Raw genomic sequence first — 21,528 nt, forward strand, 5'->3', positions numbered from 1 at the left:
CTTATCTTGTGCTGACCCGACCCATCTGTCAGATTTTTAAAGTCAATGTGGCCCCTGGGCCGAAAAGTTTGCCCACCCCTGCACTAGACAGACGAGCCAGGGGTGCCCATACAATGACACTTTTTTCCTTAAGTGGGTAATCATAATTCGACAAAACCAGTGCTCGTCCAGGAGTTGGTCCTGGGAATCCTGGCACCACTAAACCATGGAACAAAGGGTTCCCATTGCCTCACACTTTTTTTTCTCAAGTGGCCAAAAATAGGACACATCCAGGAGTTGGACCTGGGACCTCTCACAGAATCAAACCCTAAGCGAGAATCATAACACTGGACCAATGAACCAGATTTCCTCATAGAATGAAACTTTTTTCCTCAGGCTTATTACAGCCTCTATGACCCTACCATAGATCACCATTTGACAAATCAAGGGCTAGACCAGAAGTCGAACCCAGGGACCTCTCACACCCTAAGCGAGAAACATATCACTAGACCAACGAGCCAGGAGTGCCCTACGAGTGACACTTTTTTTCTTGCATGGCTGATCTCCCATCTCACCCCATCATAGATCACAATTCGACAAAGCAAGGGCTAGGCGAGAATCATACCACTAGACCAACAAACCATATGTGCCCATAAAGTGAAACTTTTTTGTCAGGGGAAGTATGTGACATATCAACCCCCATAAAAGATCACAATTCGACAAAGGTAGGGCTCGTCCGGGAGTTGGACCCGGGACCTCTCGCACCCAAAGCGAGAATCATACCACTAGACCAACGAGCCAGAGGTGCCCATATAGTGACACTTTTTTTCTTGGATGGCTTATCAGGTGAAGTATGTGACATATCAACCCCTATCATAGATCACAATTCGACAAAGCAAGTGCTCGTCTGGGAGTTGGATCTGGGATCTCTTGCAACCATAGCGAGAATCATACCAATAGACCAACTTTTTTCTCAGGTGGCAAATGTGCCATATCACCCCCATAATAGATCACAATTTGACAAAACTAGGGTTCGTCCGATGGTTGGAGCCGGGACTTCTCGTATCCAAAGCGAGAATCATACCACTGGATCTACGAGCCAGGGGTGCCTATACCGTGACACTTGTTTTCTCAGGTGAAGTATGTGACATTTCAACCACGATTATAGATAACAATTCAACAAAGTAAAGGCTCATCCATGAGTTGGACCCTGTACCTCTCACACTCAAAGCAAGAATCATTCTACTAGAGTACTAGACCAATGAGCCAGAGGTGCCTATTAGGTTACACTTCTTTTCTTGGATGGCTGATATCCCATATCACCCCATCATAGATCTCAATTCAACAAAGCAAGGTGATAGGTTCATTAATAATTACACTTTTCTATAATTATCAATCACTTCAGGCAGATATATTATTAATTATTATTATAATTATATTGTTATAATTTGCATCTTTGGTCAGGAAACCTTATAAGGGTAGATACATGGAGACTTCAAGACTTCCTCCTGATCTCCAAAGTATCTCCTCGAACAGTGATTTCTCGTACGGCTTTAAAGCCATAAATCAAAACAATTACAAGGGTTCTGATTAATCCAACTGCATAAGCAAAAACAACATCTGTAACTATAATAACAATTAAGATTTTTACCAATAATAGAAAGAGGAAACTAAAAACAAACTCCATTTGAATTAAAACAATCGCGCCTTCATTTGGCATAACAATTACATAAAGAAGCGCGAAGGGCATCACCATGTAGGAACACTACGCGAGTGTTCCTGGAAGTGATTGATATCCATCTGCTAGTATCAAGAGTCCTTGACGACTCTTCGTTGCAAACCCAGATCAACAGTCCTCGGATGTCAGATAAACAGTCCGTGTGAGAGGACTGTGATTGGGTACAACCCCGAATTCTCTTCGGACAATTGGAAGAATGCTTTAACAAAGAAATTATTAAATACACACATATATCATAGTATTACAGAATAAACCAAACATTCCGCCGTTTTTTAATATGTACGTTACTAATTGTTTTATAGTAATCACAAAAGGAAATTTCAGGTGACTGCAATTTTACCCGCCTATTCCTTATTCGCATGGCTGCTCTGAAAAAGTAAACGATCATGTTCGCCCAATTCATCCTCGGAATTCCAGTACTCCTGGACTTCACTGCTTTCCCCGGTACGTTTCATAAGCAGAGAATATAATTTGTGTAATTTAGAATTTGTAGGGGCAATTGCAATAGTTATAAATCAGCTTAGCAAGGAGCACGAAGAGTGGTAAGGGACCCATCGGGTGACATGTTGTTCGGTATGAAGGTGCAACGTTGTTCTCCAAACATTTTGCACACACGCCCCCTTGCTACACAAGGATCATATCCACCGCTATGCGATCCTGGAACGCCATCAGACTGGTAGCTGCCAGTTGCTCCTTTATGGCCACAAATCCCTGTCCAGTATAATTTCCAGTTTTTGGACATTGTACTGCAGGTAATTTATTCTATTTACATTTTTGTTTGGGGACTCCCATCCTACTGCGATCTGATTAGCCAGCTTATACTCATCTGGTATGCCCCAGAGGATGCCAATCGCATCAATATATGTTGGATCTCCTTCCCTTCATGCCGCTGGACAATGTCCACACCAGATTTCTGAGCAGCCAATTGTATCTCCTCCACTGTAGATGGAAAAGCAGACACTGGTAAGAGCAGTGAGACCAAAGTACTTAGTCCTGCCACGTTTAGACAAGAGTCGTATAATTTATCTCCACCACACCACCACCATAGGTCAGAACGTGGTATCAGGGGTGCAGTTTGTTTTAGAACGCCGACACACCACGTCTCATTTATCTCCCCCAGCTTCAGACCATGCCCTGTAAGGTTTAAGCAGGTAAAATGATTAAACTGTGGAAAAATTGACTTCCCATTTACAGGAACAGGATAGACACTGTTTCAATATTTTTCTGTACAAGTAGGACACGTTTTTCATTTGTAAAAACACTTTCCCCAAAGAATGGTGATTGAGTGAGTTGTTATATCCGATCGTATTTCCTTGTCTGGTAGTTTGTTTTAGCCCTTTGTAAGATGGTTTAGTCTCAATTGAAACCCTTTCACCTTTCGCATATGAAGACGTCAAACCCAATATAAAAGAGTTCCCTATAGTTTCATGGTATTGCATGCTGAAAAATAATCTTTCCTGCAACTTATTAAGTCAGAAATCTTATCTTACCCGTCCTCTCAAAGTTTCAACTGAGACCACCCTGTTACAAAAGTAGCTCCACAAAGTGCTGGCGCCTGTTCTTTACACTCCATTAACATCACCCAATTATCCCCCGTTTGGGAAATCCCTGTTTCAGAAATACATTTCACAAGTTAATATGTCAGTCCAAGGTTTCCAATCTTGACCAATTTCTGCAACAATGTGTGAAGTTGCTTAAAACAGGAGTCTTAATAATATGTGCATTTCTAAAGAACATTCTGTCTATAATCTGTCTTAATATTATGCTTTTCCATGATGCCTATAATCTCGTCTCAACACGTCTCAGTGTTCAACTGTTGTACTTTTCCAGGATTTCTATAATCTCAACTACTGTACTTTTCCATGACATCATGCTGAAACTTAATAATAGCAACATTCACCTTGGGAAAATAAGAGAGTTCCTCGGAGCCGAGCACGAGTTATCATCTCACGCCTCAGACCTCTCCCAGCAACCGGTTGCTTTAAAATGTAGCACAGTCTCATGCCTGTCTGTAACTTCAGACCCAACAATATCAGAAGATATTGGCAGTGGTGGGATTGGAACCCACACCTTAGACCGCTCGGCCACACTACCTTAGATGAATCTATAAAAGTTTTCCACAAACCTAATAGCAATCTATCCCAGATCTCTCAGGGTGCAGTGGGACACCCGGCTGACTTGCAGGCAGGTGTGGCCTCAATTCCCAATAGTGGCGGTATGTTTGTCTGAAAGAAAAGAGGATGAATATTGTGTACAGTTGAAAAGGATTTTTGGTGAGTAAAATAGGGCTATATTACTAAATAATATTTCCATTGAGGGCCCGGTTCTGATATTGGAAAAGCTCCAGTGTTTGTATTTAATCACTAAATCCTGCTAGGAAGTGGATTTTACCCCATCTTAGAGCAATTTTTGCCATTTCGCCATTGACGTCCAACACAGTCTTTTCCCGGGGAAATCTCTCCGCATTGATTATTTTTTATGTCTCGCAGCTGTAACTGCAGTCAAGGTTTTGAAAAAAATGCAGCAAAGCCATTCAGGTGAGCAAAAAATATCTTGCATTCTTTAAGCTTTTAGGCCCCCTGAGTCAGTACTAAATTGAGCCGGTGGGGATAGCAGTGTATGAATGAAGCTAATTGTGCTCCCTCCATAACTTTAGCCTGGACTCCATTTAACCCAGAAGACATGACCGTGGCACCGTCATAACACTGTGCCACAGACATTCGTTTTCCACCAAAAATTGGATGAAAAGACCTGCAAAGTCATTGGCTTGATTCCCACTGGTAACATCTTCAAATCTGACGAACCGCTCCTTGACACCTCTGCCCGTGACAAAAGTCAGAACCGGTGCGAGCTGCGCAGCCTTACTCGCGTCTGTCGTCTCATCCACCATAACAGTGACAAACGGTGCTTTACCAACTTCCCTTTTGATCTCTTTGCTCATCACTTCAGCAATAGCAGTGATCAGGTCGTTTTGTATTTTGATCGACGTCCCATTAACATAGTATTAGTGGACAGGTTGTAAATCTGTGTTTCTCTCTGCAATGAAAGAAAGCTCTACATAATTCCCTTTGTTTGGGGATGCAGCACTTTCATCGTGTCCCTGAAATGAATGTTCCTGCTTACCCCAAAAAAATGACAGTCTATCAGTCTTTTTAAAATGTCCCTATTTTTCTTCACCTTTCTGTTGTGGAGCTGTTTCCCTGTGCATTTGTTCGCTGAGCTGTAACTCCACTCTGGTTTCCCCAAAGGTTTTGGAGAGCACCGTTTCTTGTAAGTGTCCGGCAGTGCTTTGGTGTCTCATTGCTGCCTTGGTTAGGCAAGTCAAATCTACAAATCCAGTGTTGCCCCAAACACAAATTCAATCTGTGGCAAATAATAAGCACTCCCAGCAATACAATTTGCAGTGTTCCTCCAAATCTGTAAGCCTGGGGTACCGTTCGTAGCTAGTGGACTGGATGTGGCGGACAAACCCTTTTCCCATTTGTGACAGGCTTGCAAGCTTTGGAGTTGTCCGACCATTCTTAATGATGTCTAGCTATTCTTGAAAAGTCCGACTTGAAAATGTCTTTGACAGTAAATCTGCATCCAAATCCATTACGAGATCATCTTCACTCTTGAAAAGCTCACCAGATAACCAGGTGACATCTTCCTCCTTTTTGGTGTGAGATTGAACTTCCCTCTTTTGCTGTTGAGGTGGCTCTGCTTCCTCTTTTAATTGGGGCCATAGAGAGGTGATTGCAGAGTCCGCCCCTCCACTGGCCCTGCCCAGATCCTCTTCTATCTTAAAAGACTCCTCACCAGTTGACCAGGTGACATTTTCTTCCTCCATTTTTATTTCAAGTTGCTCTTCTTTCTTTTGGTCTGGAGGAAACTCGGGCTCCTCCCCTTCGAATTGGGGGTGCTGATTTCTAAAACTTGCAAAGACACAAAGATAAATTATATAGTCATACTTCTGACAAAATTAATTGGCTCCAGAACTTTTTTCGTAACTTGAAAATTTTGTAAAAAGAGGTGTACTATACATATATAAATTCTCAAATTTTTTACACGGTCCTCACACAACTGCTAACTAAACCCTTTAGAATTGGTAGTAGCGTTCCAATTTTGTATTAAAGATGTGAGCAAACAAGTGATGAGAGAAATGAGGAAATGGTTTATTAATGTTTAATAAAAAAAAAAAAACATGTGAAAATGTGTCCTGCACCTCTGAATTAGTTCCCTCGGCGGCCGTTAATATGGAAGACGTAATACTCGTGTTCGTCTGCCAGATGGCGGCAAGAGCATTTCCTACCAGGGCCAAAAGCTGTCCACTTGTACTACATTTTACACTTTGACCTGTGCCCTGTGCCTGTATGTGAATATATGTGCCACGTTGCATTTGTATGGTATTTAATCGCTTAATAGGCGGAATTGCTGTCATTAATAAGGGGTGCATTTAGTTGAGGTGGACAGGTATGTAAGAATCTTGAAACATGGACAGTGGTAGTTGTGAGACAGAACATTGAATTGAACGCTTTTATTGTGATTATAGAAGATAGAATGAGAGCGATGAAATGAAAGCCTAGTAGAGGGTAGATATGTTCTAAAGTGAGAATCAATGCATCCACGACAATATATATAATATAAATGAACATATAAGGAAATTAATTTTGCACAATTCCGTAACCTGGATCTTCTTAGTTCGTATAACTCGAGTTACTCATTTGCATATAATAATTTTATAACCTGAACATGTCATACCTAGAGGCGTTCGTAAGTAGAGGTATGACTTTTATAAACTGTCAATCCAACTAGAAATCCTTCAGTTTAGACTGGGACCAATGTTCCCTCTAATTACCCGTTGGTCTGGGCAGAAAGAGCAAGCCAGAGGCAGTGTAGGACATTTGTGTGCATCATTTTTGGAATATTTTGAAGGGAATACGCAGAACAACAGCAAACATCCCATCAATAGCTAACGTGCCTTTGGAGGCGTGGAAAACATCTAACCCGGCCAGAACGAAGGTAAAGAAAAAGATTTAAAAAAAATAGAATTCAGTTTTGTGTAAAGTTAGGTTAAACGTATGTTTAAGTGTGTCTGTATCTATTAATCCAAGTTCATTCAAATTTGTTTGTTCCGTTTACCAGTGCATTGTTGTGAAATTCAAATCTAAAAATTAATATTTTTTGGTTCTGTCCACTCTTATTTGTTTTTCGTGTTTTACACCCCTCTATCTTTTTTTTAAATTACATTTGAATATTTCATAATACATTCCTTTTTACTTTAGTTTGGCCTTTATACTTTTTACTTTAATGATGAGTGATGGTTATCTTAATTCTTTAGTCCTTTTTTTCTGTTCATGTTTAACATGTTCTGTTAACGGATGCAGTTTTTTTATATGTATCATATCTTGTGCTGACCCGAGAAATTTGAGATACTAGGAAAATTCGGAACAATTTTTTTTCCTTGAGATACGAGACAAATTTGAGGTACGAGCACAACAGATGGTTTCCGATTGTGAGTCGGTGGAAAATTAGAACGATAAAGAGGTTTTTCTGTTGTAACATCCTGTTTTATTTTTTTTTTCAGGATGTAACGGATAAATTTGTATTTTGTTCATTTTTATGGGAAGAATTGACTTGAGATACAAGTAAATTGACATACTAGCTCAATGCCGCAGTAAGCTCGTATCTGAAGATAATACTATTTTGCCCCCAAGATGGCGCTGTCACCCGGAAGCCACTGGCAATAGCTCTGTCCACTTTTATTTGTTTTTCATGTTTTAAAGCCCCTCTCTTTTTTTTAAATTACATTTGAATATTTCTTAATACATTCCTTTTTACTTTACTTTGTACTTTAATGATGAGTGATGAGTATGGTAATATTTCAGTCCTTTTTTTCTGTTTATGTTTAACATGTTCTGTTAACGGATGCAGTTTTTTATATGTATCATATCTTGTGCTGACCCGACCGATCTGTCAAATTTTGAAAGTCGATGTGGCCCCCGGGCCGAAAGGTTTTCCCACCTCTGCACTAGACAGACGAGCCAGGGGCGCCCATACAGTAACACTTTTTTCCTTAGTTGGCTATTGTCCCATATTACCCCATTATAGATCATAATTTGACAAAACCAGGACTCGTCCGTGTGTAGGATCTCTTACACCCAAAGCGAGAATCATATCACTAGACTAATGAGCCAGGGGTGCCCATTTGCTTACACTTTTTTTCAAGTGGCCAATGTGCCATATTACCCCCCATAATAGATCACAATTGGATAAAATTCGGGCTCGTCCGGGAGTTGGACCCGGGACCTCTCGCACCCTAAGCGAGAATCATACCACTAGACCAACGAGCCAGGGATGCCTCAGACAAATATTTTCACAGGTACCTCATGTTCCATATCACCCCATCATAGATCACAATTCGACATAGCAAAATAGAGAGAACTCGGGATCGTATCAAGTCACCGAGTTCTCGTTCCAAGCTTCAATTTTTTGTTTTGTCATTTATTTCAAATATTAACAACAACAAGTGTTTAATTGCATTCTAGTTTCATAAACATACTAGGGAGCAGGTTATCAACAAAAAGAAAATGCAGTATCAGTTAAAAAAAACAACTGGACAAGACAGGTAAAAGAAAGTGAAAAAATTGAAAAGTACATCTAAATATGAGAAAAGAAATTCTTATCCTTAGTGTTGGACAGCATTCTGTAATCCTATTATATATGTGTGTATTTAACCATTTTTGTATGAAAGCTTCTTCATTTTCTGAGGAGAACTTGCGATCGTAACAAGTCACTGAGACCTCGTTCCAAGGACCGTTTACTGGACTTCTACCCAAAGAATGCAGATCTGGAAGGGCGCTTAAGAACATGCCAATGCAGCCGATGGCTATCTAAGCAACGTTTGGGACTACTCGCATATTGTAGGGAATCCGACTTTTTGACAAAGTCATAAACAATTTATATTTTTACACTGTAGTATTTTTTAGATCCAGAATTTAAAAGTAAAAATCCTGGAAATGTCATCTCGCACCTCATTTCTGAACCAATATATCCTCAGTAGGATCTCGGAACCCCTGCCTTCTCGAGCCAATCCCAGCTGCCTCCGAGCCATAACCAGTCAAATCAACCTACCATGCATGTTTTTGGAATGTGGGATGTAATTGGAGTAACCCAGGACCCCAGAGATGTGAAGCCAACACACTAAACACTCATACCACTAGGCCACACAACTGGAAATGTGTGCACTTAATCTAATAATCCTACACCTAAAACACATAAATCTCTGAATTATTTAACATTGTTACACAGTTGATATGCAAAAAGAAGTCTCATAAAAAAATCATTATGATTAACACAAAGCTTGAGGCACACTCAGTGGCACAGTGGTGTGCAAACGTGACAATCTTATTAGTGTGTTTGGGACTCAGCTCTCTCACCAATGGTTTTGCATTTTATCTTCCAGGTTAGTGAAGAGCCAATAAAACTAGGAACAAAAGACGAGTGCAAGGCCCATGATTTGTTAGCAGTGGTGGGATTTGAACCCACACCTCGTGAGAGACTAGAGCCCACATCCAGCACCTTGGACTGCTCGGCTACAGTACCTCCAATGGCAAGGGTTGGGGGATTGGGCATCAGTAAATTGTAAATGAACCTTAAACATCCTTATATATAAATATTGAAATATTTTATTTTTGCATTATTTGTGTTTTAAAATTTTGTAAAATGATGCAATTAATAATTCTAATTGAATATTTTGTAAGAAAAATGTAATTTCTAATTTTTATTTAATATCTTTCATTATTATTATTTTTTTCATTAAAAAAAACGCCAAGCTCTGAAGCCGCGATGGTGGAAACGCGAAGTAGCGAGGTCCCAATGTAATTTTATGAGTCTATAATCCAAACTTCATGCTTCTCCTTGATCTGGATCCCGTATGGTCTAGTGGTCAGGATTCCTGGTTTTCACCTAGGTGGACTGGGTTTGATTCCTGTTATGGGAAACTTCTCATTAGATGGATGGTTTGGGAACTATTGAACTTCTATAATTTCCAGAAACAAATCCCTATTGTTTTCCACAAGCCTTTCCCACTTCTAACTGAGTAGAAACCTGTTGCTAATGATGTGGTAATTTAAAGAGTCTATCATCAAAGCTTCATACTTCTACTTGATCTGTATCAGCTTCAGGTAACATATCCCATATGGTCTAGCGGTTAGGATGCCTGGTTGCCACCCAGGTGACACGGGTTTGACTCCTGATATAGGAAATTTAGAATTAAATATCTGGACTAAGAAATATTGGACCTCTATACTTTCTGGAAACAAATGCCAATTGGTCGCAATAAGCCTTTCCCGGTTTTAACCAAGTCGATGTCTGTTGCTAACCATGTGGTTATTTATCGAGTCTATCGTCCAAGCTTCTAAATCATCTGGATCTGCTTCCAATGAAACATCCCATATGGTCTAGCGGTTAGGATTCCTGGTTTTCACCCAGGTGGCCCGGGTTCGACTCCCGGTATGGGAAACTTTATACTAGACACCTGTAATTAGATGTGTTGTGACAAGCAACTTTTTATGGTCTCAAGTTTTTTTTTTCTTTTTCAAATGAATGACAACAAAACACAACACAATTTGACGAAAAGCGATACATATGACCCTCTTGTTCTTATAGATGTGGTGTCATTGACTGAACAACTCCCTCCTCTGGCTAGCGGAGGAAGTTCTTGGCCTTAATGAGTGGACAGAATTATGCGCTTGGTGACCTGAGACAGGCCATGTCAGCTTCCTGCACTCAACATCAGCTACAAATGATAGAAGAAGAGGCAGGAACTACTAGATATCCTCATGAAATTCCATTGACCCAGGTATCAGACGCCTTATTTAAGGCAATTGAAAATGCCTTCCCAAGACCTCATGATTGTTTCCACACACCGATTAAGCTGGAGGTCCGGTGCACTATGGACAATGTGTTAAAAACTGGATAGAAAGCACCGGCCGCCATCCATCTGGCATATTTGAGAGTGAAACCTTGTTCAGAACAGCTGTTGTTGCGGGTCTTCCGGAACCTGTGAAAAAGGAATTGAAGAAGGACCCAGACTTGTTGACAGGTGACGAACTTAGATTTAAACGTCACCTGACTCACCATTAGAAGATGTATGATGAAGAAAAGGTCAAAGAAAAAAACAAATCAAAAAATTTGACCTCTGCCCTGTTAAACCTCCAACTTTCCAATTTACATAGTGAAGCCAAACAATCCAAACAGGATCGACTGGGCAATCTGCCCAGATGTTCCAGGGTTATGATGAGGCCCGAGATGATGGTCAGTTCAATGGTGGATGTGGTGGTCGCGGGTGCGGAAGAGGGTACTTGGGACAAGGCCAACAGGGCAACTGTTTTGTGTGTGGCGTTATTAGTCACTGGGCACGTGATTGCCCCAGCCAGCAGCAGCAACAGCAGCAACCATTCCCACAGCAACCACTGGCACAGCAGTATGGCCCACCTCAGCAACAACGGCAGTATGGCCCACCACAGCAATAACGGCAGTATGGCCCACCACAGCAAGAACGGCCTTTGTGAGGTGGAGGACGAAGCACTGGCAGACCATGGCAGCCCCAGCAAACGGCTCAGTCACCTGGACAATATTACCAGGACGGAGATGATCGCTATGGTCCATGGGATCCTACATGCTCCGAATAGGGGTGTCCGAGAGGATCAAGAAGCAGTGGTACAGCAGACCCAATGCTTCACATGAAAGTCAACGGCGTACAAATATCAGCTTTGGTGGACACGGGGGCAACACACACTCACCCGCTCGCCCCCAGTTGTCTCTCCTCTTCCGCCGTGACTTTGGTCGGCTTCTCGGGTTCTCCTCAAGCTCTGCCTATTACCCGACTGAGAAACTTCTTAAAGTAATTGACTGGCAGCCCACTGACATGCATTTGTAATGTTTATAGAAAGTTTTAATTTGGGAAAATGCACACTGCTAGTACGCTTGTGACACCTTTCTGATATGTGGTAAGATTAACTATGTTTTTATAATATCGAAAATCCACAAGAACCCAAAAAGGTGAAAAACCTTTATCATGCTCAGTCTTTAGTCAAAAATTAAGTTGCAAAACACCTTAAAATCACACGAAAGAACCTAGGCAGGTTAAACATATTTTCTTTGTCAGTTTGTAGTTAAACATTCACTTGGAAGGCCAATTTAAAGCGTCACAGAACGAATCCACAAAGGAAAAAAACTTTTCTCTGCCCAGTGTGTGGTCAAACATTCAATCACAAGAACATCTTGATTTTGTTAATTGCGCTGCTGAATGTCTCGTATTTGTGTTTTTCATTGAAATGGAAGTTTTTAACTGCAAAGGGGATGACTCTGTAAATTGCAGAACTCACCGTGGATGTGACAGTCCACAGTCGAGCTTGTGCTGGCGGTCTTCAGGAGCTCCGGCAGCAGGTGGGAATCGTCACGTGCCTCTGTATGTCTGCTTGGATTAGTCTGATTAGATTTGTGAGTCAACTTGTCATGTCATCATTGATAAGAAGCAGAGTGGCGCAGCGGAAGCGTGCTGGGCCCATAACCCAGAGGTCAATGGATCAAAACCATTCTCTGCTACTTATAATTATTTCCTTTTATGCAGAAGCAAAATACCTCACTTTCAAGTGTTGCAGTTGCTGTGAAAAAAATGTTCTTGCAAATTAGGAATTCAGCAAAAGTTACTTTTTCTCACTTCATATTCTTCTGATCAAAAATCCGATCTTGACAATTATTAATTCTGTTAATTAATAACTCAATTCACATTCTTCATAAGGATTGCCCACCGATCGAAAATCGTATCAGAATTTATTAGAAATCGGGCCCGATCGCGTCATTTTCTGAGTATTGGAATCGGGTTAAAACAAGATTTTTTTTATGTACTGAGTGACATTTGGGGGGGGGGACCGGTGGTGCGGGTGGCCTCACAGCTCTGGGGTTCTGGGTTCAAGAAAAGGTCGGTCCACCCGTGTGGAGTTTGCATGTTCTTCCCAGGCCTGCGTGGGTTTCCTCCAGGTAATACGGTCTCCTCCCACATTCCAAAACATGCATTTTAGGCTGATTGGACATTCTAAATTGCCACTAAGTGTGAGCGTCATTAGCTGCCATTGACAGGTTGAGATGTCCAATCCATTTTGACTGCAGTCCCTCCAGTCAAATTGGATTGGATGCCTCTCGTCGTCAATGGGAGGGAAATAGGATCACTTGCTCTGGCAGATAATGTGTTAAGATAGCAAGAAACAAAATGATCCATAAGGGTCAGGCTAAAATGACCTGACACATTTGTAGGTTTAAAAAAAAAAAAAAAAGTCAAGAATCAAAAATGTGTTTTAATTTTATGAACCTAAAATGAAAAAAAAATCCCACAAAGCTCTGATTTTTGGAGTGCAACGGCTGAGTCAAGTGCACGGCTTCATACGAGGTGAGCCTCTCAAATGCTGTGAAACATTGCACAAACGACATTCATAATTTCCATTTTCTGAACGGCTCTATCCTCTCTAGGGTTATGCTGTAGTTTATTTCAGCTGACTTCAGGCCAGAGGCAGGTGACACCCTGAATCAGTGAACAGACGATCGCAGGGCACAAAGAGACAACCATTCACGCACACACTCATACCTAGGTTAATTTAGTGTCCAATCGGCCTACCATGCATGTTTTTTTTAGGAATGCGGGAGGAAAACGGAGTACCCTGAGAAACGCCACGCAAGCCCAGGGAGAACATGCAAACTCCACGCAGCTGGACCGACTTGGATTTGAACCCAGGACTCCAGAGCTGTGAGGTCGATGTGCTAACAAACTTGCATCACTGGGCTGAAGCTTAGATCTTATTTGTTGAATATTTTTTGTCTGTTTGTTGTTGTTATTTGTGCACTACATGGTGAAAGCATTAAATCTCATTACACTTGTACGACAGTGGTGGGCCGTCGGGGCCTTCAAGGCCTTCTCTGATAGCCTAAGAAATATCTGAATCATGTCATTGTCCATCAATACTTTTTAAATAATTCCAAATTGTCTGTTAGCTTCCTTTCTTCCTGGTTGCACTACTTCTAGATGTATGTTTTCATATTGAACCATTCAACCAACCACATTTGAGCCATTATTTGTCGCCAGGGTCAGAAATCTGCCTCACAGCCTTCACAATCAGTTCTGCGGGCCCTGCTGCATTTAAACAAGCGTCGATAAGACTGTTGCTTTAACCAATCAGATTTCGAGTTGGCAACACCACAATGTAATATAGCGGGCGTAGGGATACGTCATTGCCTTGTTGCAGGTGGAGGGATACGTCATCGCTTTCACCAACTATGAGGCTAGTCATTAGCCAGAGCTACCAAACTGTATTTGGAGCGGGCTGCACAAGCAAATATATTGTTGTGTTGATCTAAAGCCATTTTCAAGACGGACTATGCCAGACAGGACATGCTTGACTTCCAGCATTAGCTTGGATGGCAATATAAAAGAAGAAAGAAAAGAGGATGGATATTGTGTACAGTGAAAAAAGGATTTTTTGTGAGTAAAATATGGCTATAATACTAAATAATATTTCAGTTGTGGGCCAAGTTCTGATATCTGGAAAGCTCCAGTGTTTGTATTTAATCAATGAATGCTGCTAGGGAGTGGATTTTACCCCAGTTTAGTGCATTTTTTGCCATTTCACCATTGACATCCATCGCTGTCTTTTCCCGGGGAAATCACCCCACTGGCCCGGTTGTAAGCTCCAGTATTTTTATTTAATCAATAAATGCTTCCAGGAAATGGATTATGCCCATTATTATGCATTTATCTATTGATTATTTTTATGTGTTGCAGCTGTAGCTGCAGTCGAGGTTTTATAGCCATAAAATAGTTTTTGAGGGTTGGATTGATTCGTTGAAGGCACTACGAGAAAATGCACGGACCACCATTTATACTACTCGTTGACAAGTGGCCGCGCGTTATCCTATTGTGAGGACATTTGTGTGCATCATTTTCGGAATATTTTGAAGGGAAGACAAAAGCAAACAACCCTCTTTAGGTTGTATCCGAAAGTCAGGGTGGAGGCGGGGCAAACAGAGCCATTCCGGCTGGGAGAAGAAAGGTATAAAAATGTAAAACAAAATTAGTATTAAGTTTAGTGTAAGGTTAGATTCAATTTATTTTGGAGTGTGTCTGTGTTGCACCCTCCATTTTCATAACTTGAAACACAGGGAGAAATAATCCCGCAGAGATTAGTCGTTGTCTTCAATCCAATTTTTACTGTAATGACTAAAAATCTCCCGTGCCTCCACCTATGTGCACCGAGACATCAATAATCGAATACCGATTCAGACTTTAACATGTCACTCTTGCTATTTGGATCAAGGCATCAATAATCGAACACTGATAAACTTCCAATCCAAAACTAGTTGTACATCACACATGCAATCATTAATAATTTAAACACTTTAGCATGTCACATCTGCACCGTAATCAAGTTAATTTAAATTAGTTTCTTATTTTACGAGCTTGTCGCCGTGCAAAAAGTCATATATGACTAAATTATGGAGGCAATGTATAGTATTTTGAATGCATCACAAAATTGCTTCTCATTGGTTTTATCATAAATATACTACCTTGATAACTATGAATATATTTACATACCTAAGCATGTTCATTTATGCAAAATAGGAAGGGCATGTTTGTGTTTTATGGAATTAGCAGACAAAAAAGCCATACAGAGAGTGATAAACACTGCCCAGAAGATCGTCGGCTGCTCTCTGCCATCGCTAGAAGACATTGCCAACCCCCGATACCTCAGAAGAGCCGGGTCCATTGTTGGAGACCCATACCACCCTGGACACGGCCTTTTCCAGTTGCTTCCATCTGGCAGACGCTACAGGTCCTACAAAGCACGGACAAACAGGCTCAAGGACAGCTTCTTCCCAACAGCCATCAGGTCTCTGAACCTGCAGCAACACGTGACGTGACGACTACACATATCCCTACTATGAAATTAAGTCAAGTCGAATTGAAGTAACAGGAAGGTCGTTTGGTGCAGATCTACCTTCCACAGGATGACTGAGGGAGGGTAAGTATAAAGACTGAGAGGTAAGTGATCCATCTTATTCTTGTTGGCATCGGTGAGGCAACTTGTAGTCGCCGGAAAATGGCGCTCAAGGCGGAGAGCTAACAAGTATGAATATGTCATAAATAAATGTCATAAATGTGTCTGGCCTGGGAAGACGAACTTGTGGAGAAGCACTATACAATTTCGTCATACGCTGCTGAGGGTATGATGACTACTAGGCTTTTTGTCAAGTCAATGATGACGACAATGCCTATGTCTGATTTTCATTTTTTCATTTTTTCATTACTTACCTGGATATAAACCTGGTAAAATCTTTTTTTAGGTTTGTGTTGTTTTGTAAAGATTTTTTCTTGGCTTTTTCTCTTTCTTGTGATTGTCCATTGCCTTCACCTGTGCATGTCGTCGCTCAACTGTTTTCAACGTCTCGTTAACCCAAGTCTGTGTTATTTAGTCCTAGTTACTTTGTTTGTCCATTCTTTCAACATTTAAAACTAAACATTTTGTTAAAATCAAACCCAAAAAGTATTTTTCCCCAAAAGAGAGCTTTATTGGAACGACCAAAATAATGTGTATTGCAGTGAATCGGTTTAAAAACATGATACATTCTATAAAAGGACAAAAGTATAAAGACATTATACATTTTTTTTACAGAAAATTAAATGTGTTTTATACCATATTTCTACAAGAAGAAGACACATCCTAGATTCTATATATAAATTATAATATTCATAACACGCAATAGTTGAATTTCATTTTCAAGATGAAGTGTTTAAAATTTCGTAAGAATGTCTTTAACTGAAGACATTTTATAGTGTGGAATTATATTACAGAAAATTGAAAATTAAGCCGAAAAAAATTAAAATGAAGAATATAATTGCCTTTCATGCAGAAATTGATGAAGCAAGCAATTGTTTTTTGGCCACTACTTCCCACATTTGTGTCATCAACTGCGCAGGAATACGTTTTTTCACCAATGTGGGTTGTCATGTGCATAAATGTTGTTTTAAGTTTTCCTTGTAAGCAAATGCTTGACCACAAACTGGGCAGGTAAATGGTTTTTCACCAGTGTGGGTTCTTGCGTGCCTCATTAAGCTTCCCTTCTGTGTAAATCCTTGACCAAAAACTGTGCACGAAAATGTTTTTTTGCCAGTGTGGGTTCTTGCGTGACGATTTAGGTTTCCCTTCTGTGTGAATGTTTGTCCACAATCTGAGCAGGAAAATGTTTTTTCACCAGTGTGTGTTCTTGCGTGACTATTTAAGCTTCCCTTCCGTGTGAATTTTCGACCACAAACTGAACACGAAAATGGTTTGTCACCCGTCTGGGTTCTTGTGTGTCTTTTTAAATCGTGCTCATGAGAAAAAGTTTTCACGCAAAGTGGGCACGAAAAGGGTTTTTCACCAGTGTGGGTTGTTGTGTGGGTTTTTAAATGTTGCCGTTGAGAAAAGGTTTGACCACAGACTGGGCATGAAAATGGTTTTTCACCAGAGTGGGTTCTTGTATGTACTTTTAACGTTCCCTTATCTGTAAAAGTTTTACCACAAACTGAACACGAAAATGGTTTTTCACCAGTGTGGATTCTTATGTGGGTTTTTAACATTCCCTTATCTGTAAATGTTTTACCACAAACTGAGCTCGAAAATGTTTTTTCACCAGTGTGGGTTCTTGCGTGTACTTTTAAACTCCCTTTGTGTGTGAATGTTTTACCACAAAATGAGCATGAAAATGGTTTTTCTCCAGTGTGGGTTCTCGTATGTCTTTGTAAATTTTTCTTTTGAGAAAATTCTTTACCGCAGAATGAACAGGAAAATGATTTATCACCAGTGCAGCGTTTTAATTTGACTTTGGGGATGAATCTTTGTCTGCAAACTGAGCAAAAAATTGTTGTTTCACCCATGTGGCTCATCATAATTCTTTTCAAATTAGACCTTTTCCCAAATGTTTTCCCACACTAAACGCATTTGCTGAGTTTGTCACCTCTGGGATTTTCCTTAAAACTTTCATCGTTAACATCGTCGTGAAGCAAGTCGTCACTATCTGGTAAAGGAGAAATTGAACTTTCTGCTTGCCATCCGTTTGTTGAGCTGCCGCTCAGAAGCTCCACCCCTACGCTGGCCACGCCCATATCATCCCACTTCACGGACTCACCAGGTGACCAGGTGGCATAATCTTCCTCATTTTTGATTGGAAGTTGCTCATCTATCATTGTTTGTTGAGAGAACTCTGGCTCCTCCTCTTTAATTCGGGGCCATGAGGAGGTGTTTGCAGGTTCCGCCCCTCCCCTGGCTCTGCCAAGATCACCTTGCCTCATCGACACCTCACAGGTTGACCAGGTGACATCATCGTCCTCCTTCTTGATTGGAAGTCACTCTTCTCTCATTTGTTGTTGAGGGAAGTCTGGCTCCTCCTCTTTGATTTGGGGGAGCTCAACTTCCTCTTTAAGACCAACAAACTCTTGTCCATCAGGTCTAAGATTTTCCCTGAAACCTGCAAAGACAAAAAGATATGTATACCGACATGTAGTCAAAAACGGGAAATATTTGTTCTTACTTTTACAAGTTTATTATCACAGCATGGTTGAATATTTTGCAAAAATGTATACAAGAAAAGTCACGTTTTAGGTTCGATCCAGTCATCCAGTACACAATTTAAAACAAAATAGTGGTGAATTCAGATTATGTTGATTGATTTAAATGTTTGCGCATTTTCATATATTGTGTTTCATTTAGTGATTCAGGGTTTGTGCATGTTTGAGGGTGGAGCTAAAATGATACAATATCAAAGAAGACAGGCGTTTCTTTTTTTAAATTTGAGAAATTTGTAAATTGGGGTTCGGCTGAGTGGGTGAGGGTTTATTTTGTTTCATGAATTTTCGGACCAATAGACGCAGTCACAGTCTTCACACACGCAAATTGTTTTAATTCGCGGGTAGTATTCCCAACTGCAGGCTTTTAAAATGGAATTGGGAGATAATAAAATGTACACATACCTAAATAGTCTCACATATATTGCAAATTTCAACATCAATTAATAACATTTGGACACGGATAATATAAAACATGTCGAGCAAATGCTCATCAAACATGAACCTACCTTCTAGTCTGTGAAGAATAACTTTTGCTTGCATAAATTTGCAATCAACAGGATGCTGGTGACGTGTAAGGTCCTCTATTACATCAAAATAGTTCCTCCTGCAATTTTGATGTTTTTGTTTTCATGGCGGCACAGTTTTAAGATGGGTTACTGATGTTGAATCCGTAAAGTTATTAAATGCTAGACACGTCGTAAATACTTCAGTTTAGTTAAGTGACTGAAATTAAACGACAAATCAGACGGCCAAAAAGTCAAATATTCGCAGAGTAAGCGCCCTCTATACGGCCATCTTTGTTCCCTCCTCGCATTTCCGGTCAGGGGTGCGTGATGGGAAAGACAGTTTCCCGTAATGCCAACCTTCCGTTCTAAATAAGATGTTTCACGTATGTATAATATTCAATCTATATTTGGAAATTTCGGGGGAGGGGGGCATCACTAATGGGAGACACATTGTGTCCGAATTGCTGATTTTTGTCGATATGTTGTGTTCTTTTTTAACAGAAATAAAAGTGTGTTATTATCATTCATAAGGTTTATTCAAACATTCTATTTGTAAATGGATCAATGATATGTGTTGCAGTCCACGAGTATAAAACCCCTGTTAATATAAATGGCAGTGGCTCCTTAGCCGGTGACCGGTCGAATAGTCCCAGGGGCTATTTAGCCGGTAACCGGTCAAATAGTATTGCGCCTTGCATTTTCATATTGCTGAAACACAGCGAGAAATAATCACAGTGATTAGTTGTTGTCTTCAACCAACTTTTACTGTAATGATGTCAGGTTTAAAACCATATACATTCAATAACTTCGGATCAGAAGTAGCACACGGAGAGTCGGCTTGATGAGATATTCAAAGACTTCAGATGAAGGAGGGGTCAGAGTAGCCAGCGCTGGGAGATGTGTCCATCCCCCAGCCTGACCAGTTCGGATCCCTAGCTACTACCCCCAACAGTTGAGCTAGTTTTATTAACAAAGTTTCATGTGACCTAGATACAAACTTAAAGTGGTAAGAGGTAAACAAAGAAATGGGTGTGTCTTGGTATATGACTGTAAAGTTGCATAAAACATTAACAAGTGCATTTCAAAGGACATACATATTTCCTATTGGCTCTATGACAAATCCGCAGCCAAACAGTGACACTTAGTGACACCTATGATGGTGGTGACACTCATGATTGTAATATTGATTGAAGGTCCCTATGACATTTAACCGTGACGCGGATTGAAAGATTATATGCAAGGATTCGTGACATCTAAATTCCCTATGACAAAGAACAACCTGTCAATAATCATAATGATGTCTTTAACATGTCTCAGTGACTGTTGTACCTTTTTCATGACATCAGTGCTGAAACTTATTAAAAAGCGCGACTTGGGACTTGGAGAGAGGAGTAGGTCAGCAGAGCCGAGCGCGTGCCCACAATGGACACGCGCCTCCAACCTTCCCCAGCCTCGCGGTTGCTTTAAAATATAACACAGTCTCATGCCTCGTTTTTCCTTTGTGCACGGTTGGTAAGTATGGGGATCTGTAACTTCAGACCCAACATGGGGATCTGTAACTTCAGACCCAACAATGACGCGCCCCTAACCCATAGGTGTCTTGATGGAACTTTCCACTAGGCTCTGCAAAATTCTATCCCAGTGACTATACTGAATAAAAGTACAAAGAATACATTCTATACTCCACAGTAATGTCAATTTCATTCATTCATCTTCCATACTACACATCCTAGTTGCGGGGGTTGCTGGAGTCTATCCCACCAGACTTCAAGCGAAAGGCAGACAACACCAGTCAGCCGTAGGGCACAAACCATTTGCACTCCCAATCATACCGACACCTTTGGGAATTGAGGCCACGCCTGCCTGCAAGTCAGCCGGGTGTCCCACTGCACCCTGAGATCTGGGATTGATTGCTGTAGGTATTTGGAAACCTTCTACATCTAAGGTAGTGTGGCCGAGCGGTCTAAGGCGCTGGATTAAGGCTCCAGTCTCTCAGGAGGCGTGGGTTCAAATCCCACCACTGCCAATATTCTGTTTTAAAATCTAGCCCACCGCATCAATTTGTGTGGCCCGGGAAAGTCAATCATGAGTGCCGACTTTCTGTTTAAGGATCAAATTCAAATGAAATTAAATTTCCATAGTAGATAACGATTTGACAAAACAAAGGCTCATCAGAGGTGCCCACACAATTAAACTTTTTTCACCGATGGCTAATGTCCCATATCACCCCACCAAAAATCACAAAGTAGGAGCCCGTCTGGGAGTTGGACCCGGGACCCGTGGCAACCTTATACCACTAAAGCAATGAGCCAGGGCCTTACCTACAGTGACACTTTTTGCTCAGCTGGCAAATGTGACATATCAAGCCCCATAATAGATCGCAATTTGACAAAGCAAGGGCTCGTCCGGGAATTGGACCCAGGACCTCTCACACCCAAAGCGAGAATCATACCACTAGACCAACGAGCCCGGTGTGCCCAAACAGTGACACTTTTTTTCTCAGGTGAAGTATGTCACATATCAACACCCATAATAAATCACAATTCGTCAAAGCAAGGGCTCATCTGGGAGTTGGACCCAAAACCTCTCACATCCTATGCAAGAATAATACCACTAGACCAACGAGCCTAGGGTGCCTATACAGTGACACTTTTTTTCTCAGGAGG

The 21,528-nt window shown here is 40.9% G+C and overlaps 1 protein-coding gene and 5 non-coding genes across 6 annotated transcripts; 2 read left to right on the forward strand and 4 right to left on the reverse strand.

Annotated features, from left to right (window-relative positions):
• Positions 1–707: 707 nt before the first annotated feature.
• Positions 708–779, reverse strand: trnap-ugg (transfer RNA proline (anticodon UGG)). The gene has a single exon. It is a non-coding gene; the product is annotated as a tRNA-Pro (tRNA).
• Positions 780–7,977: 7,198 nt separating this feature from the next.
• Positions 7,978–8,049, reverse strand: trnap-agg (transfer RNA proline (anticodon AGG)). The gene has a single exon. It is a non-coding gene; the product is annotated as a tRNA-Pro (tRNA).
• A 2,098-nt stretch (positions 8,050–10,147) lies between these two features.
• trnae-uuc (transfer RNA glutamic acid (anticodon UUC)) lies at positions 10,148–10,219 on the forward strand. The gene has a single exon. It is a non-coding gene; the product is annotated as a tRNA-Glu (tRNA).
• Positions 10,220–16,754: 6,535 nt separating this feature from the next.
• On the reverse strand, positions 16,755–17,817 carry LOC144213939 (uncharacterized). The gene has a single exon (XM_077742664.1). It carries the CDS (start codon positions 17,676–17,678, stop codon positions 16,755–16,757), a length of 924 nt encoding a protein of 307 aa, XP_077598790.1. The 5' UTR covers positions 17,679–17,817.
• Positions 17,818–20,806: 2,989 nt separating this feature from the next.
• Positions 20,807–20,888, forward strand: trnal-aag (transfer RNA leucine (anticodon AAG)). Its single transcript has one exon. It is a non-coding gene; the product is annotated as a tRNA-Leu (tRNA).
• A 371-nt stretch (positions 20,889–21,259) lies between these two features.
• Positions 21,260–21,331, reverse strand: trnap-ugg (transfer RNA proline (anticodon UGG)). The gene has a single exon. It is a non-coding gene; the product is annotated as a tRNA-Pro (tRNA).
• Positions 21,332–21,528: the final 197 nt, after the last annotated feature.

The sequence above is a fragment of the Stigmatopora nigra genome, chromosome 20, assembly GCF_051989575.1.
Source record: "Stigmatopora nigra isolate UIUO_SnigA chromosome 20, RoL_Snig_1.1, whole genome shotgun sequence".
Classification (NCBI taxonomy): domain Eukaryota; kingdom Metazoa; phylum Chordata; class Actinopteri; order Syngnathiformes; family Syngnathidae; genus Stigmatopora; species Stigmatopora nigra.

Coding starts and splice junctions, on each gene's coding strand:
- LOC144213939 (XM_077742664.1), bottom strand. CDS start 17,678: ATGATGAGCCACATGGGTGAAACAACAATTTTTTGCTCAGTTTGCAGA.